Source organism: Corella eumyota, chromosome 4 (genome assembly GCF_963082875.1).
Source record: "Corella eumyota chromosome 4, kaCorEumy4.1, whole genome shotgun sequence".
Taxonomy (NCBI): domain Eukaryota; kingdom Metazoa; phylum Chordata; class Ascidiacea; order Phlebobranchia; family Corellidae; genus Corella; species Corella eumyota.
The window spans coordinates 1,127,890-1,146,979 of NC_137493.1; the positions used below are offsets into that span (position 1 = coordinate 1,127,890).

The 19,090-nt window shown below is 27.4% G+C and overlaps 5 protein-coding genes across 5 annotated transcripts; 2 read left to right on the top strand and 3 right to left on the bottom strand.

Moving 5' to 3' along the window:
- Positions 1-120: 120 nt before the first annotated feature.
- LOC145751350 (serine/threonine-protein kinase Sgk3-like) lies at positions 121-8,271 on the bottom strand. Its single transcript, XM_082567465.1, has 15 exons — positions 8,132-8,271; positions 7,844-7,927; positions 7,303-7,451; positions 6,867-6,957; positions 6,405-6,454; positions 5,249-5,390; positions 4,387-4,562; positions 3,572-3,677; positions 3,130-3,216; positions 2,875-2,970; positions 2,531-2,638; positions 2,294-2,344; positions 2,047-2,136; positions 1,645-1,725; positions 121-1,390 (listed from the first exon to the last, which is right to left on the bottom strand). The coding sequence occupies exons 1-15, from the start codon at positions 8,219-8,221 to the stop codon at positions 1,304-1,306; spliced, it is 1,488 nt and encodes a 495-aa protein (XP_082423591.1). The 5' UTR covers positions 8,222-8,271; the 3' UTR covers positions 121-1,303.
- Positions 8,272-8,810: 539 nt separating this feature from the next.
- LOC145750485 (small integral membrane protein 7-like) lies at positions 8,811-10,044 on the top strand. Its single transcript, XM_082566530.1, has 5 exons — positions 8,811-8,918; positions 9,070-9,111; positions 9,531-9,586; positions 9,734-9,824; positions 9,930-10,044. Exons 1-5 carry the CDS (start codon positions 8,893-8,895, stop codon positions 9,943-9,945), a joined length of 231 nt encoding a protein of 76 aa, XP_082422656.1. The 5' UTR covers positions 8,811-8,892; the 3' UTR covers positions 9,946-10,044.
- A 67-nt stretch (positions 10,045-10,111) lies between these two features.
- On the bottom strand, positions 10,112-14,307 carry LOC145750484 (succinate dehydrogenase assembly factor 4, mitochondrial-like). Its single transcript, XM_082566529.1, has 3 exons — positions 14,245-14,307; positions 10,671-10,888; positions 10,112-10,344 (listed from the first exon to the last, which is right to left on the bottom strand). Exons 2-3 carry the CDS (start codon positions 10,858-10,860, stop codon positions 10,235-10,237), a joined length of 300 nt encoding a protein of 99 aa, XP_082422655.1. The 5' UTR covers positions 10,861-10,888; positions 14,245-14,307; the 3' UTR covers positions 10,112-10,234.
- On the top strand, positions 11,783-14,046 carry LOC145751665 (zinc transporter Slc39a7-like). The gene is made up of 4 exons (XM_082567863.1): positions 11,783-12,689; positions 12,824-12,955; positions 13,183-13,338; positions 13,605-14,046. The coding sequence occupies exons 1-4, from the start codon at positions 11,849-11,851 to the stop codon at positions 13,823-13,825; spliced, it is 1,350 nt and encodes a 449-aa protein (XP_082423989.1). The 5' UTR covers positions 11,783-11,848; the 3' UTR covers positions 13,826-14,046.
- A 190-nt stretch (positions 14,308-14,497) lies between the features above and the next one.
- Positions 14,498-15,947, bottom strand: LOC145750660 (F-box only protein 42-like). Its single transcript, XM_082566737.1, has one exon. The coding sequence runs from the start codon at positions 15,945-15,947 to the stop codon at positions 14,565-14,567; it is 1,383 nt and encodes a 460-aa protein (XP_082422863.1). The 3' UTR covers positions 14,498-14,564.
- Between the last annotated feature and the right edge of the window lie 3,143 nt (positions 15,948-19,090).

Below are 19,090 nucleotides of genomic sequence, written 5' to 3' on the forward strand. Positions count from 1 at the left end.
AATATTTATAGGTATATTGTATTAAAAAAAAAATCGAACACAAGCATAAAACCTATAACAAATGTGTCAAATTTTCAAAACATAATTTTTACAATTTAGCTCTACCAAAAAAATTAAAATGTTAGTGTAAGGCAAGAAATCACACAAATATATTACAGTCTTTAAGATTAAGGTAATTTTCGTACAAATTAAGCAAGTATAAGTGCGTTATTTGTTACAAATTTACTCAAAAAACAATGATTTTACAATCAATTAAAAAATGGTAACAAATGATCAACTAAAATTACACAATTATTAATAATAAAAATAATGTTAATATTATCGCAGAAAAACTAAAAAATTAACTAACAAGCTGTTAATATTTCTAATTTAAGCAGAAGCATTATTTGTGTAAAAGCACCACTATTTTATTTTATATTTTGCTTACTTTAGATACAGTAAACTAAATAAAACTGTTTTAGTGTAGATTTTATAGCCGAAGAAAATTTTAACAAAACTAGTAAAAATATAAAATTAAAGTATTTTTCTTTTTGGCTTAAACTAATATTATTAAAAGCAAAATATCTTAAAAATGGTTACCAGAAATGAAATAAAATTGCATAAATAATTAAGCTAATTGCACAGCAGCAAATGTTAAGTTAAATGCACTGTTTAAAAGTAGTGCATTTTAATAGCAGAACAAAATATTAGCTATCTTAGGATTAAAAAAAACAAAAGTTGTAAAACACACAAGATTACATATTGCTGTTATAATAGGAGGCAAGCTTTAAAATAATTACATGTTGGTCAATATTAATATTAAAATACAAAAAAAAATGAAATAAAGTAACTTTACTCAAAACATATTTGCTAAATCCATTTAAATTGTTCTAGACATTTGATTTGGCAAAATATTTAATTTATCATAGTAAGACACTTAAAAAATATTTGATTTAAAACAGATTAAAAAGTTTAAAAGTTTTGTAAAATATCAACTACTTAAGATTTGGATTAATATATTAAAAACAAGAGTTTAAAGCTATAGGAAAAGTTGACTAGAGTATTATTATACCAATAGTGGAAAAGAAAAAGGGTCTTAAAAAAGACTAAATGATGTAACTAAAAAGAAACAAAATTAAAACAGATTTGAAACTGGGTCAAGTCTAAAAATGGTAACTACCTAAGAAGAGTAACTCAACCCTATTGTCATTAAAAAAAACTCCAAAACTATCACAACAAGGGTATTTCACTAATGAACCAAAAAAGTGGATAAAATAAAGGCATTAAAGGAAGACCTCAGAACCCATCACAATATGAAGTTAAATTATTGGGAAAGGAAAGTGTCCTCGGCAGGTGGAGCGTATGAAAATCCAATAAAAGCGTCGTCAGCTTCTTGTACACTTACACTTACCTGTGAGAAATGTTGGATAGATTTAGTATTAACAAAGTACCACAATCAAATATAAGTTAAAAGTTGTGACCATATTATGACAATTAAAATGCTGACTAAAGGGTGGCTATCAACTAGTACAAGTAAAAAAAAGATAAAATTCCGAGTAAAAAAGTTTGTCTCAAAAATGGTTACGACAAATGGTTTACTAACCAATATGTTATGTTTATAGTTTATATCAAACTACTTTTAATGAATTAACACAACTTTTTTACCTTTAAATCTTCTTTAACTGATTTAGAGATTGGTTCTCTCACAAACTCAGGGTCCACATGTTTTAAGTCTTCAGGTCCTGCCTGAAATTTTAATAAATTTGTTAAAAATAATGTTGAAAGTTTAGTTACATTTCCATTGCAGAAATTAAAAATTTAGCTGCAAAACTTTAGCATTAAGGATCTACAAAAAAGCATAGCTTCTAACGCTAAGTAATCAATATATAATGGAGCTTGGTATATGTCCAATTGTAAGGCCTATAAAAGTAATAAAAAATATCATTTATGGTGCGCAGGTATGTTATCCTTGTCTAGTAATAGTTAAAAGTTGCCACTACATTTTGACAGTATAATGCAGTTCATGAAGTAGACTATCAACCAGTAGTAAAAATAACTTTAACTTACCACATTAGGATTGTAGGGAGCTTTAATTGTTTTTGCCACCAGTTGTTCCCAGTTAATTGTAACAAAAAACATATGTTCTTTAATGGCATTCTGGATAAAAATAATAATTGTTATAAAATATCTTTATCATGAATGTATAACCAGTATTTATGCTATTGAATTTAATTTTAACATCATAAACAATTTAAAATTAATATAAATTAGATGCTACATCTTTTAAAATCAAGTTAAAAAAAATAAAACTTACGAAATCTCGGATTCCTGTGCCAAGTCTAAATTCTGGTTTCTTTTGTAAAAGCTAAAAATATTTAAAATTATTAAAAAAAAAAAAAATAACAAAAATTCAACAACTCTTAAAAGAATACTAACTATCATACATTTTAAACATGGCTAAAATTTTATTTGCAAAGACTTTAACAGTGTTAAATTTTGACAAAACAACATATTTTAAAGTTAAAACAGTTTTAATTAAACCATAACAAACCAGTTCAAGAATGGCTTTAGCAGCAGAAGATATTGAAGGTCTTAACTTAAGTGGTTTGTACAAAATATTCTCATACATCTCATGTGTATCTCTACTGTAGAATGGAGGCTAAAATACAAAAATATTAAAATTATTTCAACAATTATTTTACACCAATGTTGTTAATCAAACATAAATTAAAACTTTATACAAAAGGAAAGAATTAGATTAAATTTTTATACCTAAATTTTAGTGTATTTATGTGCTAGTTATATTTAGTATTTTGAACCATGTTGCTAAGCAAAATATGGCAAAAGTACAAAAATGTATAAATATCTATAAATATTGACATATCTGACACTTACCAAACCGTACAACATTTCATATAAGACAGCTCCCAAACACCACCAATCAACAGCTTTGGTGTAAGGTTGTTTTCTTAACACTTCAGGTGCTAAATACTGAATAAATATTTGGACTTAGCATAAGCTTTTTGAAGAAGTAGACAAAGTTATTTTGCATTTAACATATCAGTACTACTACCAATACATGGTTGCATAAATAAAGAAACAATTTTTTTTTTAAAAGATTTATAAATTATTAAATTTTCTGTTTTCTACCTCTGGTGTTCCACAGAAAGTTGTGGTGGTTTGATGACTTTGAATTCCCTCCTTACATAAACCAAAATCCGTCAACACTATGTGACCCTAAATACGATAATAATAAAATTATAAAACATCTTTTATATAGACAAATATGTGACTTAAAAAGTTGCATTTAAAAGTGAAATTATAAAAATACACAAACAGTTTTAAAATGTAGGTTAATTTACAAGATTTCTTCTTAAATTTACTTTAAATTAGTTGTGTAAGATATGTTTGTAAGACAAACTATAATGACATTTTGTGCCTTTTTTGCATATTTACTTTAAGGCTATCGGTATGCAAATAATTTTAAAAAGAAAGTAGACTGTAATATTTGAACAAGCATTTAAACAAATAAAATAAGAATTAGTTACAAAAAATGGTCAACTTTATCAAAAAAATATTTCTTCAAACTTACTTCTGAATCAAGTAATATGTTTTCAGGTTTGAGGTCCCTGTATATAATGTTAAGTGAATGCATGTAGCCCACTGCACTTGCTATTTCAGCTGCATAAAATCGAGCCCTGTAACAAAAGTGCAAGTTAATATATTGCCATAAGGGTTACACTATGTTACAACCTACAGTAAGTAGACTAAACTTTATTCTACCTACCTATAATGAATATAGATACACTTACAGCTTGTAAAAGATGTCAATAACCATGACATGTTTTGAACCATAAAATTTGGTTACAACACAATAGCTTTTAATTGCAACATTACATTGTCCATTATATCATTTAAACTACTACTGTTATTGGTGCACAAAAACATATTTTTGTCACTATTAAAGGCATAATATTAAAATGAATAAATCAAAGTTTAAAGTTCAGTAAAAATCAAAACAAATAATATTTCACAACAAATTGGAAATAAAATCCTTGGTTTATAAGCAATCAAGTTGCAATAGTAAACAACTGGCATTATGATTCAAGTTTTTTAATTTAATAGGGTAGTAAATGCATGAAATTACAACTTTATATATTTGTAAATAATGGTGCAATGATATTTTATCAGCAATTTAAAATTTTATTCAAGAATGATTTTCATAACTGACAAACTCTTAAAAAACAACCAAAAAGTTATCCAAAAATCAAACAGTTCAAGTTTTAAATGAACTCTACAACTTTAAAATTTAAGTTAAATTTAAAAAAATAAAAAAAATGTTTAAAAAAAACTATTTGGTAAAAATTTTTTTTTTTAGAAATTAAAAAAACTTTTTAAAACACTGACCTTGGCTCTGGGAAAGTTCTCTCCCGTTGTAGATGAAAAAAGAGTTCGCCTCCGTTCACATAATCGAGGACAAAGTACAATTTATCAGAGGTTTGGAAACTGTAATGAAGCCCAACTAGGAATGGATGCTTGAGGTTCTGAAGCAAAACATTCCGTTCTGCCATGATGTGTTTTTGCTAAAATATAACAAAACAATTTGAACAAAGTTTTACACAACCACATTGTTATTAGGTATTTCTATAATATAAAATTAAGGTAAAATAGCCTACTAAATATCCCTTATAATGGGATACCTTTTATAAAGGGTTACACAACTTTTTTCGTAAAATTGGAAATATATATTTTTACAAAAAAAAAGGTTCTATAATAATTAAACAACTTTTAATTTAATTTAAATCCAATTTATTTTAAGTTTTACAAAGAAAATTGACATGACACAAGCATTGATGCAGTATGCAGTAGTGTCTATTATAAGACATAAACAAAAGTGCCAAAAGAGGGTTTGATTAACAATGTACAACAAGAAACATATTGCTTATACTAAATATAACTTCCAACTTGATGCCCCGGGCATTAACACTCATGAGTCAGTTCATTTTAAACTTTAAATAACCACTTACATAACATTAACTGCCCTACGTAATTATTATTGTATTATTGACTGAGTGAAAAGACATTTAATGAATAAAATCATTAGTAATATCTTTAATGCGAGGATATTTAAAAATAAAATAGTGTCTTTAAACAAGACATTTTCATTGGTATTTATATATTTATATACTTTTATTCATATTTTAAAGTTATATTAATAGAGAAGTAACCAGACTAGTTTGTTACACCAATAACCACAACTTAGAGTTACCTCATTTCGTTTTGTTATTGATTTCTTTTGTAAAACTTTAATGGCATAAAAGGTTCCTTCTTTCTTATGTTTGGCGAGCAAAACTTTTCCAAAACTTCCCTTTCCGATAACTTTTAAGTAATCAAAATCATTCGGTTTTGCACTAAATAAGAAAAATAAATTTAAAGTTAGAAAAAAAATTAAAAATAGAGTAAGCATTTTATTAACAACTTAAATTGACCCAAAAAATTTTGCTAAAAATGTTAAATTTTATGAAAATTGTCCATGAACCATTTTTGAAACAAAATTTAGTTGACGAGTAGGAAATCAAATAATAACCAAATCACAAAAAATGGCAAAGTTTTTTTAATTCTTAATATGTGGAAAAACCTTTTTAATATAATATATCAAAAATCGATTAAAAAAATACTAAATACAGAGTTAAATTTACATCTTGAAAGCACAGACAAAACAAATTAATGGAATTACCCTACTTGGAATTTTCCCTTGTGGTTATTGTTAAGCAAATCCAAGATTTACAAAAGGTGTAAAACAAACAAAATTAACTTTACAACAACCCTTAATTTTACATCAAAGCCAAGTCAAAGATTAACATTCATTTCTCCAAGAAGTATAGTTATAAATATATAACTATTACCAAAATATCAATATAGTTAAAACATATGACACAGTTTAAGATTCATATTTGCTGTGTGTGCAGTTTTATAATATGTTGAAATTTAAGAAATGGTTTCAAATTTTCCACCCACGGAACAAGGAAGTATTCCTTCAGATGATTCATCCTTTTATTGTTATATGTGACTGATACAATATCACCACCTTGTATAATGCATTACTATTTATATATTTTAATTCTAGTATATATATTAGAATTAAGTATCAAAATATGGTTCTAACTTAAGAACTTAATAAGGTTAAAACAATGTTTGTATAAATCCCATTGATTAAAACTAAAGTGAATTAACTCTTAACAACAAATGCTTAAAACAAAAATTTATTTTTCAATACTGTTTTTTAATGAATATCAGAAATGTGTAAAAAAATGTTTTATTTTTAGGAACCTTAGAACTTAATAAGATAAAATACAAGGTTTTTAAAGTAACTACTTGACAACAACAGACCAAGTTAACATGAGTTAATTTAAACACAAACTTACTAAGGATCAGCACTGGGTCCAAGGTTTATATTTTCTGCTTCTGTGGTGGGCTAAAAAAAAACAAAATTTGATAAATTTGTGCGGTATTCTAAACAAAACACAACAATACATATTAAGATGTCAGCAAAACATGGCAAATACAATTATGTTTATCAGTTTTTTAACTTTTAACAACATAAATTTGTGCGTAATTCTACACATGATACAACAATAAATTATAATGAGGTTAGATAACAGAGTAAATTGTTAAAAATATAACAAAGCTTTTTAAAAATATTTTGATTTTCCCATATATTTTGTGTTGTGTTTTATATCGTAATTTGTATGTTTTTTCGTCGTGACTTAGTTTTTTAGTTTTCTATTGAGTAAGAATTAGTAATATATAATCTTTTTTTTAGTCTGTCTTGGTAAAAGTAATCACTTTTGCATTATATTAAAAATTATGTTTTTTTTTAATTTTACCTTTGAATTATCTGAAGTTTCTCCTTCATCACTATCATGACTTATTCTGTTTCGAGGATTATCAAGAGCCAGAAATCCGCGAACATCTGGGCTGAAAAAGTTGATAATGTTGTTGTATATATGTTTAATTTTTGAAGCAAAATAAAATATGCATAATTATAAATAAAAAAAGAGATATAAAAATAATAATTGTTTCAGTAGCCTATAGTTAGTGCAATGAAATTTTCTTTTACTGTAGTTTTAGGCAATATTAATATTGTGGTATTTTACAATTATATATAGGGTTTATTATTAAAATTTTAAAAATTTGCATTAAAATTTGATTTAAAAACTGGAAAATTTATTGCTTACTGGTATAATGTTAATTATAAAATAAAACATTAATAAAACAATAATTTAAAATATTAGGTTTGACTTTTCTAAACCTTTCACTTACTACTGCAAAACATCAAGATTTGAAACAATTGTGTTAATAAAATCATTTAAACCATCCCTTCTCTGTCTGATAAATTCTGGATCAAAATTATTTCCAAAAATTCTTTTTGATGGCAATCTCCATGTTATATGTGGAAATTGTTTCTTTAACTAAAAAAAAATAATAAAAAAATTAATGACAATGATAACCTAATAATACACATTATTTGATAAAATTTTGATTTGTTTTTTTACACAAGTTTTTTTATAATGTTTGACAACTTATAATGTTCAACAACTTTTTATAAACAAACCAAAACTGCTTTTATGTTTATTTAACTGTTTCCTGTAAGTTTTATAACTTCCCTTGTACAAAATATTTCGTGCAGTAAATGCAGGTTACAAAAACAAAACATTGTTAAAATAAAAAACATAAATTATGCAAGTTAATCTAAAAAATATCACCCTACAAAAAAATATAAACGTACAACTTTATACCATGAAAAAATTAAATTACAAATTTTTTTTTTTAAATAACAACATGTCTAATAAATGAAACTTACTGAGTTATATAGTTTATCAAACTCAGCATATCTTCTAAAAATAAACCAGGTATCTTTCCCGATATGAACTTGCACTTTATAAACCTGGAATATAATTTAAGTTAAGAAAATGTGATTAGTACATCCTTTCAAATATACCTAATAATGACAAGTTAAATTTTCGATTTATTATCAAAAATGGTTTAAATCACTTAAAGATTATAAACAATTTTTAAGTTAGTTTATTTATGTTTCTTAAAACAAATGCTACAGTCCAGTCTTCAAAAATGTCTAATAAGATTTACTTACTGTAAATCGCTTTTTGCTTTCTGAATATTGGTCTCTAGAAAGTGAAATTCCGGCTTGCATTAAAGTTGGTTTATTTTCGTTAGAATCCATCTTTAATTTGTAACTAATTAACTATAATATAAACTATTTAAAAACCTACAAAATCTAAGTAAAAAATAAATTGTTACTGCTTTTTTAATATATCCTAATTAACAAAATCTTATATTTAAATAAGTACAATCGTATTTAGTTACAAAATATGTTAGTGTAACATTATATTTAATAGTTTAAACTTAAATAACAGCCTGCCAATCTGACTAATATTGAACAAATTAACGCATTCATATTTGTAAGTAACTTTCTAAATGAACTTTATTTTGTAAACAAAGTAAATTCGTTGTTGTAGAAAGTAATTACTTGCTTAAGGATACATTCGTCAAAACATAAACAAAAACTAAAAGAATTTTTACATTAGGAAAAAATTGAAAACGTAACTGATTAACGTAACTAACTTTCAGCCACAATAAATATTTTTTTCTAAAAGTAATTTAATTTATATATTTAAACAACAAAATTGACTAAAAAAATATATAATTTTAACTTTAATCAATGCACAAGTTTTTTGATAAAATAGAAAAAAAACTTTATTAAAGCAGCAGTTGTAACCGACAACGACATATAAAACCACGACTCCAATTTGTGACGTCATCACAACAAAAGGATTTATTTTAACGAAGCTACACATTTTACCAAAATACATTCCTTATATTTACCTAAAAATCATGTTATCGGATATTTTAATAGCGGGGTAGGTATTAATAACAATGTTTTTTAATATATTATAAAATACTTTATTAAACTTTTAACGGTCTAATCTAAAAAAAGACAGAAAGATATAGCTACCAACGGATTAACGTAACTGTTATTGTTAATATAATCAACTGTTTATATTTTTCTAGAACTCTACTTGTAAATGCTGGAGCGATTTTAAACTTCAATCTGTAAGTATATTTACTAAACTAGCGTTGGTCTTACATAGTTAATCTAATTGAAAACTGGCAGCGTGGTGTAGTGGTAAGCTACACCACACATGAGGTAAGCTACACCACACATGAGGTCGTGGGTTTAATCCCCACTGATCTCATGCTGTAGCGCCCTTGAGTAAGGCGCTATAAACGGTATAAACTCCTGCTGAGCCAGCACTTAATCAGCAGCATAATTACCGGGCAATTATAGTCTCTATAATATCCCAAACTGCCACAGGCAACTCGAGACTGGGTCGGAGTAACTTATGTTACTCTATGTTTAAGTCGCGCATTCGACTTTCCCACATCGGGGATAAAGATATATACAAAAAAAAATAATAATTCAATTTGTTAAAATTAGAAAATAAAAAACAAAATCTTCAATTTGTTTTTAGAAAAAAGAAACAAACTAGTTCAAATTTTGCAAATGAATTAGAAGAACCCTCAACAGGTTAATTAAATAACTTAACCAAGAACTAAAATTTAAACCAAAAAATTTCTTCAAAATTGCCCTGTTGGTGTGTTAAGTCTATCTATAAAAATATTCATTTTTCTAATAATTGTAGCTGTAAATGTAAAATAAAAAATTTATATTTAGGGGACAAAATACGTGAATTTTTAATGAACTTGAGATATTTTCGATTAGTGATAGCAGTTTGGAATATTTTTATTATGTTTGGAATGATAATGTAAGTTTTTAACAATTATAATAATTTTTATTATTTTAAAATTATAAAAAATATAAATAAACAACATCTTTTAATTTAAATTATAACACAATCATTTTTTTGCAGATTTTTTGGATCTTAAAAAGTGGAACACAAATTTTACCAAAATTGTATTTTATGTATAATAATATTTAATGCACTGTTTTTTGTTGTAAATAAATAGACCTAAAAAAGGATACAATCAATACTTCATATATATAAACCTAAGATAGTAAATAGTCATGTAATACAATTAAAAACTACATTAGTTCAAAAAAACTTCATTCCAAAAGTTTATTAAAGTCAAGCATAGAAGTAGATTATCAAAACTAATATTGTAAAACATCACAAAAATTAATGTTTACAAAAATAAATAAAAATAAAACAAAAGTTTAAAAATCCGAGACCCTTCCTTTTCTTTCCCAGTCCCCATATCTTGTGGGTTCAGGGCCTCTTGGACCCCCCTTTTCACCGGTTTTTGGGTTTACATTATTGGGGAATGCTGGAAATCAAAAAGGGCATGTTTTAAAATTCAAGCATAAGCTTTTTAAATAATAAAAAAATAAATATAGCTTGATATCTCTTAAAAAATTTGGAAGATATTTATGACAAAAAACATTCTTTTTTTTGAATATATATCAGGGAGTTTATACCGTTTATAGTGCCTTACTCCAGGGCGCTACAGCATGAAAGCAGTGGGGATTGTACCATGACCTCATGTGGTGTAGCAAAAATATATTGTGCCTGGTAATAGACTAATACACAACTTATACAAAAAATATTTCATTTAGTAATGGGCTTTAATATGTAAATAAAACTTTAACTTACGTTCCATTACATTAGCTCCCATATAGTTAGTTGAAGATTCTTGTTCAATTTCAACATCAAGTTTTCCTTTTGGGGTGTAAGGTTTTTTGGGTGGTTTTGAATCATTATTATTTGTACTATATGTCAACCTTGTCAGTTGGTTTATTCTTCTAATGTTGTTTAGAATAGTGATTGACTTGTTTGAAAACATTTTTAAATACAAATTTACATCACAAAACCTGATAAAAAATTGAATCAGAAAATATTTTAATAAATAGTCAATAAAACTAAAATGTCGTTTTTAAAAGTTCTACAAAACCTAATTAACAAAAAGTGTAAGCAGGGGTAAATATTAAGTTCATGTAAATAGTTTTATTACAAATATAAATTTTATTTAAAATATTTAAGCATTTCACTAAACTAATTAAAAAATGTTGCAATAACTAACTAAGATTAAAATAAAGTTCTTATGTTAAATTTAATCAGTAATTATTTTTTACTCAATATTATCAGAAACTCTGTTGTTATTTAAAAACTCTAGACAAATTAATACATCACAAAATATCCCCACATATAATACTAATTTGTAATGCATGATTAGGTTAAGGAAGATGTTGTTATAAAAAAACTTTACTCAAATTTTGGAATTAAACAAATTTGATAAAACTATAGAAAATATAATTCCACAAATCATAACTAATATACAAAATAGAAACTTAAAATAAGAAGGAAAAAGTTTTGATCAAAGGAAAGTTATTACTATGACGTCATACATGAAAGTATGGCAACGTGTTCAAAATCAGCTGATTTGTTTATATTAACAAACTCAGGACCAAGTCGTATAAGGAAACGTGTATAAATATATAACACGAATTTCGGAGGTCCTGTTACATTTCTAAATAACTAAAAGCTAAATTAACAATTTCCAAAAATGAACTAGGTGGTTGTATTAATAATAAAAGCGTTAAAAGTTCTGAAGTTAACAAACTATCTCAAATGGCCGCAGGACATTAACTTAATTAGTAGTAAACTAACGCTTGCAGATTCGTCTGCCAAACAGTCTGTTTGTTTGTAAAATAAGCTTGGAGTGGTGTACATTTTAACGTATTAGTGGTTTTAGGCCTACATTACTTTTTTATTAATGTTATTGATAACCTATTGCAGAGATTTTATGCTATTTTTTAGGGTAAAATTAAAAAATGGGTTTAAAACTTCTAGTTTTGCTTTTGTTCGTGAGTATTTTCGTGATACAAATATGTAAATGTGAATGTAATCACGATCACGGTGATGATGCAATTCAACAAGGAAAAGAGAAATGGTTTAAACAACCAGAAGAAGATGGTTCCATTCATGATCCTCATCACGGACACGATCATGGGCAGCATCATCACGGCCATGATCCCGGACATCACCACCACGGTCATGGGCATTCCCATGACCACCATCATGCATCATCTCATGGTAACTCACATGAACATTCTCACGACCATCACGGTAAAGCTCATGGACATCATCACCACCAAACTTCAAAACCTGCCAAAAAACCAAGAAGTTTATCTGACACCATTGACATGTGGTGGCAAGCAATCTTTGCCACATTACTTATTAGTGCCGCGCCATTTGCCATCCTCTTCTTCGTGCCATTGGAAAGTAATGCTGACGAGTATCAACCCTTGTTGAAAGTTCTGCTTAGTTTTGCATCAGGCGGTCTCCTAGGCGACGCTTTCTTACATCTTATCCCACATGCCATACATCCTCATACCCATGGCGACGAGTCACATGACCATCACCATGACGACCATGGTGGGCACGACCATTCTGGAAGCACAAAGGTTGGACTGTGGGTTCTAGCAGGTATTGTGACATTCTTAGCAGTTGAAAAATTTGTCCGACATGCAAAAGGTGATGGGGGTCACCATCATGGTCATAGTCATGGTAAAGTTGAAGATAAAAAAGAAGAAAAATCTGAAGCTGAAACTAAAAAAGAAAAAGGGGATGTGAAAGAAAAAACTGTGAGAAAACGGAAGGTCTCAGATGAAGGTTAAAAACTGTTTAAATATAAAATTAATCAAGTTAATCACATACTGTCAACAAAGTTATTTAAGAAGCTTACTTGTTTTAGGTTTAAACTAACTACAATAACAGAAAATATAAATACCAATTATCTTATCCAGATAAAACTGAAGAAACAGAATCTAAAGAAGACAAGAAGGAAGAAGTGGAGCCTGAGGAAAGCATGAAAGTGGCCGGATACCTAAACCTTGCTGCAGACTTCACCCATAACTTTACAGATGGACTTGCCATTGGTAAGTTACTTATAATTATTAAGTACTAGCCCTAAAGTTGGTATAAAAATTAGACATGATTTAAGGCTTCTATATACTTGATTTTTTAAATCCATAAACCAACTAACCAATCAATAATGTCAGATCAAAATACATTAAACTAAGCAAATTCAATAATAAAAGGCTAAGTTGCAGCTTAAGTTATTTTTAAATGAAGTTTAAACTTAACAATTTTATAACATGTTTAGGTGCCTCTTTTCTTGGTGGGCAGACCCTGGGTATTATCACCACAGTAACTATATTACTACATGAGGTACCTCACGAAATTGGTGACTTTGCCATCCTTGTACAATCTGGTTGTAGTAAAACTAAAGCAATGTTTTTACAATTATCAACTGCTACAGGTTTGTTGAATTTTTGGGCAAGTTTTTATTATGGGAAATTATTCGATTAAAGAGTTTAAATTTTAGTACTTTAAAAACTAAAAGATTTAATGAAAAAACAAACTAATTAATATATTTTTTAGCAGATATAAACACTTCTTTACTCAAAATTTTTTTATTTGGTGAATATGTTAAAAAACCCTTTAAATAATTTGTTATAACAAACTCTAAACTTACCTACGCTATAATTATATTCTTCAAAAAGTATTAAAATTTATAACTTTTAGGAGCACTGGCTGGTTGTATATTAGGGTTACTTGCTGAAAATATTGGAGAAGCTGCAGTTTTATGGATCCTACCTTTTACAGCAGGAGGTTTTATCTATATTGCTACTGTTTCAGTAATACCCGAGTTACTAGAGGACTCAAATCCTAAACAAACTTTTAAAGAAATACTTGCCATGTTAGTTGGTATAGCTATGATGGTGGTTATATCAGTTTTAGAATAAAATTTAGAAAATGAAATTAATATTTTTTTGCTTCTTTAGATTCATGAAATTAAATTGTAGAAAATTTTATTAAATCGAATTGTTTTTTTTTACTGATAATGAAATGGTAATGCTAATAGTTAATGTATTGTTTTTATATATATATTAATATATGTTTATATATATTGCATATAAAACCAATTAAAAATGAATTTGTGTTGTTAGCAATTATAATGTTTAAATGTTAAGGTAAAGTTACTTGAAACCTGTAATTTTTATTTCTTGTAACACTGCCTTTTACTATGACAGTTAAAATTATATATTCGTCACATAAACAAAATTGTGTTAACATTTTTATAAGTAAAATGTAATAATAAAATAACGAAATACACAAACTTATTTTGTCTTAGTATTATAAAGAAATTGAAATTTTAGCTTACCTTAAGTAAACATAGATGTCAAGACATAGCTTCGTAATATTGTACGATTTTACAGATTTTAAACAAAATATTCTAAAAATAAAATAAGAGGTAAAAATTAGAAACTTCAAATTATAATAAGTTGCTACAACTAAACCAAAACTGTGCATAAATATAGGAATACTAAGAATTAAAGATTATTTTGTAAATTAGTTCAACAGCAAAAACAGATAAAAAATAATAATTCTAATGTTATCACAATTACAGGGTTTTCTTTTCGTATTTATGAAAGCTTGTGCAAAATCTAAGTTAATTTAAAATATAAATGGTATTACACAGCACTATAGATGCTTCATTCGAATAAAATACATCGGCATATTACTCTCAGACCCAAGCAAAATAATTTCATTTCTACCCAGCACAACTTTAAGTCTTTTTGGTACGTTTTTAACCAAGAAATTAGACATCAACGTGTTATTAGTTGGATCCATTTGGTTTACCCATTTTAATTCCCCATTTCTTTCAATATTACTTAAATCTAACATATACATATACAGCGGTGAATTCTCATCGTTTGCTGAATTTTGAGGTCTGTTATGTGATATTCTATTATTGCATATTTTTGGGTTGGAATTGGACGGTTTGGTATGATCAGTTTGCGAATATATTGTTTTAAAACAGGCAGCTTTATCTAGCGGAGGCATATGTCTAGTATCATAAAACAAACTAAATAACATCAGTGTTTTACCAACTAGAATATAAGGAATATCGTTGAAATTAAACATGGATTGAAAGCAAGGACCAAAAGTTTGTTCTTCATTCTCAAATGACAACAACTGCCAGGTCCATTCTGCATACCCTGTTTTAAGTAACAACCAACCTTTTCCTATTTTCGGTGAATGACTTAAAACAAGAATAGCAGATGAATACGAACTATGGTCGAATTTAACCATTATTCCCTTTGACGTTTCATTAAAAGAGTGAGGAAAGGGATCCCCTACTAACATCTGTTTTTCCCAAGTAAAGGTATGTAGGTTTAAGCACCAAAGCTCTTTATTATTAAAGTTTTGAGATGCCATTTTCCTGCCCCCATACAACACCATTATATCACTCTCAGGGTCTAAGTCGTCCTGCATAACACAAGTAGTTGGCATGTACAATTCAGGTGGACAGTCTTGTTGTAAGAAAGACTTATGAGTTAATAGCCCAGTAGTTGTGTTGTAGATGTGTAAATCATTGTTAAATTCAGCTCTGCCTCGGCCTAAAGTGTTGGTAGGTGGCAGAGAAGAGCCCCCAAATATCAACAAGTAATTTTTATAACTCTGAAAAGCACATCCAAACTTGGGAGCCATAAAATTACCTTTAATTAATGGTCTGTGCCATTTCAAAGTGTCCATTTCAAGTCTTAGAAGGTCATTGAATCCAGTGTGTGCATTATTTAAAGAACGACCTCCAAATATATAAATAGAACGACTGTGGTCATTATAACACATTGATTCACCTATTCTTGGGGTAACATTCGTAACTTGGGTTCCAAAATCAACTTGGTACCATTCAATATTACCCTGTTTGCAACTTTGCTCAAATTTCTGTGGATTTTGTTGAAACAAACCGCTTATAATTCTGTCCCATCGCTTACAAACACGAGCTGCGATGTTATATTGTTTGTAAGGGGACAAGTTCATAAAAATTATCTCCATTATTTCATCAGGTAAGTTGTCCATCTTTCTCTTAAAACACTGGATTCTATATACACTTAAAACCAATGATTTAAACCTTCATACAAACGTATTTTATATTAAACAACACTCTGTCTGTTTGTAATTTAAAACAAAAATTACTATAAGAAATAATATAAATACCGGTAAAGAGTAAGTATCGTATTACACCGTTTGGTTAACCAAGCAATATACGCATTTTTTTTAAATTTCACTTACTGGTTTCTTTTTAAATAAATAACTTGTTTCTTTTTGCCTACGCTTGTTGTACGTTACTGCACGTGTTTGCTATGTCATTGTTTTGATTTTTTGCAAATTTATTCAATTTAAAAATCAAAAAGAAGTTAAATAAACTTAAAAGTATTTAACAAATTTATTTTTATTAATTAATTGGTTTATTTTATCTCACAAAGTAGTTATTTATATGTGTATGTAGAACATCATAAAATCCACATCGAGGATAAACTAAATTTAAAATTATTAATTGGAAACACTGAACATGCACGTTTGTTATTGTTTACATTGAAAAACAACTTGTTATTTCTATGCAGTACATCTTAAATAAAAAGTTTTATGCTACGCTAAAATACTTCATAAAGGTTTACAATTTGCTACTTCGACTTGACACAATAAGCCTTTCCTTTTAGGTAAGAATTGTGTTTGGCCCATTTAAAATAAAGTGCTTCCAATTTTATTTTATTTATACTTATTTTTGATGTGAAAAAGTCAACTTTAAAAACCTAAACTTTGAAAGTTTTGTTACCCTGACCCAGTCTTTAGTTGCCATTGGCAGTTTAAAATACAAATTGCCTGTTAATTTAACCCGTGGTTGAATGTTGGATATTATAGGACTTTATACTGTGTGTTTGTTTATAACACTTTAGTTAAGGCTGCTATAAAAGGGCAGTAGTGGTAATCAAACCGAGAACCTCAAAAAGTTTAATGTTCTAACCACTTAACCAACCTTAGTACTTGACAAATCAGATGCTTATTAAAAGTAGTTAAAAGGAAAATCATAATTTGACAATGTTGTTTATTTTAGAATCAAACAAAGCATGTGTTGCCCAAGTGGCATGAACACTCTAATGTTAGCGATGAAGACATGAAAACTCCGGTGTTTCATCTGACCCTGTTGTCCAGGCAACTATGCAAGAAATGACCCCATCTCTAGAATGCCATGTTCAACAATAACAGCCTGTTGTTCTTTAACAGAGATAATAAATACACATAGAGGAAACCAAGGACCAAAAGGGCAGAGTTTAATATTCGTCTGTAAGGGACGACCAAAAGCTCGATGATTTTTTGTTCACCACATTAACAAATATGTGTATAAAAAGCACGTTCCCACTTTTGTTAAAAACCAATCTTTTTAAAAAAAAAAATAAAAGTGTGAAAAAACTTAAAATAACTTATTTTGTAAATTTCAAATTAATATTGCCTAACTGCATTTATCTGTAATTTTTGCACAACTTTATTTAATGTTGTAGCTGTATAAAGTAAATTTATGAATGGTTTTCTATGAAAAGCATACAGCTGATAAATAAAAATAACATTAAAAAACTTCCTTTGAAAAATTTTTGATCTTTTTCCTTCAGGAATTTAAAACCGAAAGTTATATATATTAAATCTTTATATTTAATTTATTCATATTTGTTTTAGTGTTTAAAATAAAATATTTCAATTGTTTTATGCTGAATTATATATATACATATTGTGTGTAATAATCTATAGTTAAAATTAATTAACAAGTGTAAACCAATTTTTTGACAATTTCACTTATTTTTTGTAAATATTTTAAGTAACAAATGTTTTAGTAAAGTTGCAAGTTTCAATGCAGAACAACTTTTGTTAGATGTTATTAATTAATTAGTTTTATTGGCTATATTTTTAAATTGATTTGAAAACCTAACAATAATGTTTAATACTGTTTTGCTTTTAATCATGAATGTGATTTTGTTCACGATATTTTGTTAATATTAATTGTTAATTAATTGTATATGCTAAAAAATAAAAAACAACAATTAAATGAATTTCGCCAGTCTTTTTAAGTTAATATTAACCTACCACAATGACAAGAATTTTACTTAAAAAAATCAGGTTAAAATTTTTTGTATTTTTTAATACTAAAGGTAATTAATGTTTAACTCCCAATAATTGTAAATTGCACTTGTTAAATTTTATTTTTTTAATTTAAAATTTTTCATAAATCACAAATAAATTCCCTTGTATTTTATTGTAACATTACCAGCTTTACATAACTGGCTTTCAACAAAAGAAAAAACATATTAACAATAATTTAAAAGTTATTAATAATTCGTGAGTACATAATTTATATATATATATGATGAAATTAAGCGGTTATTATGTTTATGTATGTGAATAACTGCCATATGTAGTTGGCACATAATTTATCACAGGCAAATATTAGTCAAAAGTTGTAACCATATTATGACAATTAAAATGCCAACCGTAGGACAGACTATTGTAGTTGTTCGAAAAAACAAACAATAATTGTTAAATGATTATTTTTTGTGTTTTTATAAATATAATTAAGTAATGTTTAACAATTAAGGGTAAAAATTGTATGACCTGATTTTGATAATTATTTTTTAGAAAAAAATCAATTTTAAAATAATGTTTTGTTCAAATCAAAACCAGGTCACTCTGGTTTGTTGGTGATAAGCCATTGCACCACGACAAGGTCAACCAGAAAGCAATGGGTTAGTTCTAGGCCAACACCGGAATTTTATGGGAGTCGTCGGGAGGAGGTAAGGTCAGAAACCCATAAAACCCGGCAAAAACCTTTGGATGTATACGGCGGACTAAAACTAACTCTCGGTGGTTGTAAATATTAACAGAATATCGGTCTGATCGCAATTGGTTCTGAACCACTAAAAACGATTAACCTAACCTAACATGAACTGAACTGTAAGACTGTAAAACTGTGATGATGTGATTGATATTTTGATTTTTCCAATTTAGGTTGTTGACCTAAAACCTAAAAACATTTGAAAAAAAGCAAGTTTATGGTTAGGGTTAGTTTAGAATTAGTTAGCCTGTGGAGCTGAAAAAATAAAATGGTTATGGGTTAATCTTAGTTAGCCTGTGGAGCTGAAAAAATAAAATGGTTAGGGGTTAATCTTAGTTAG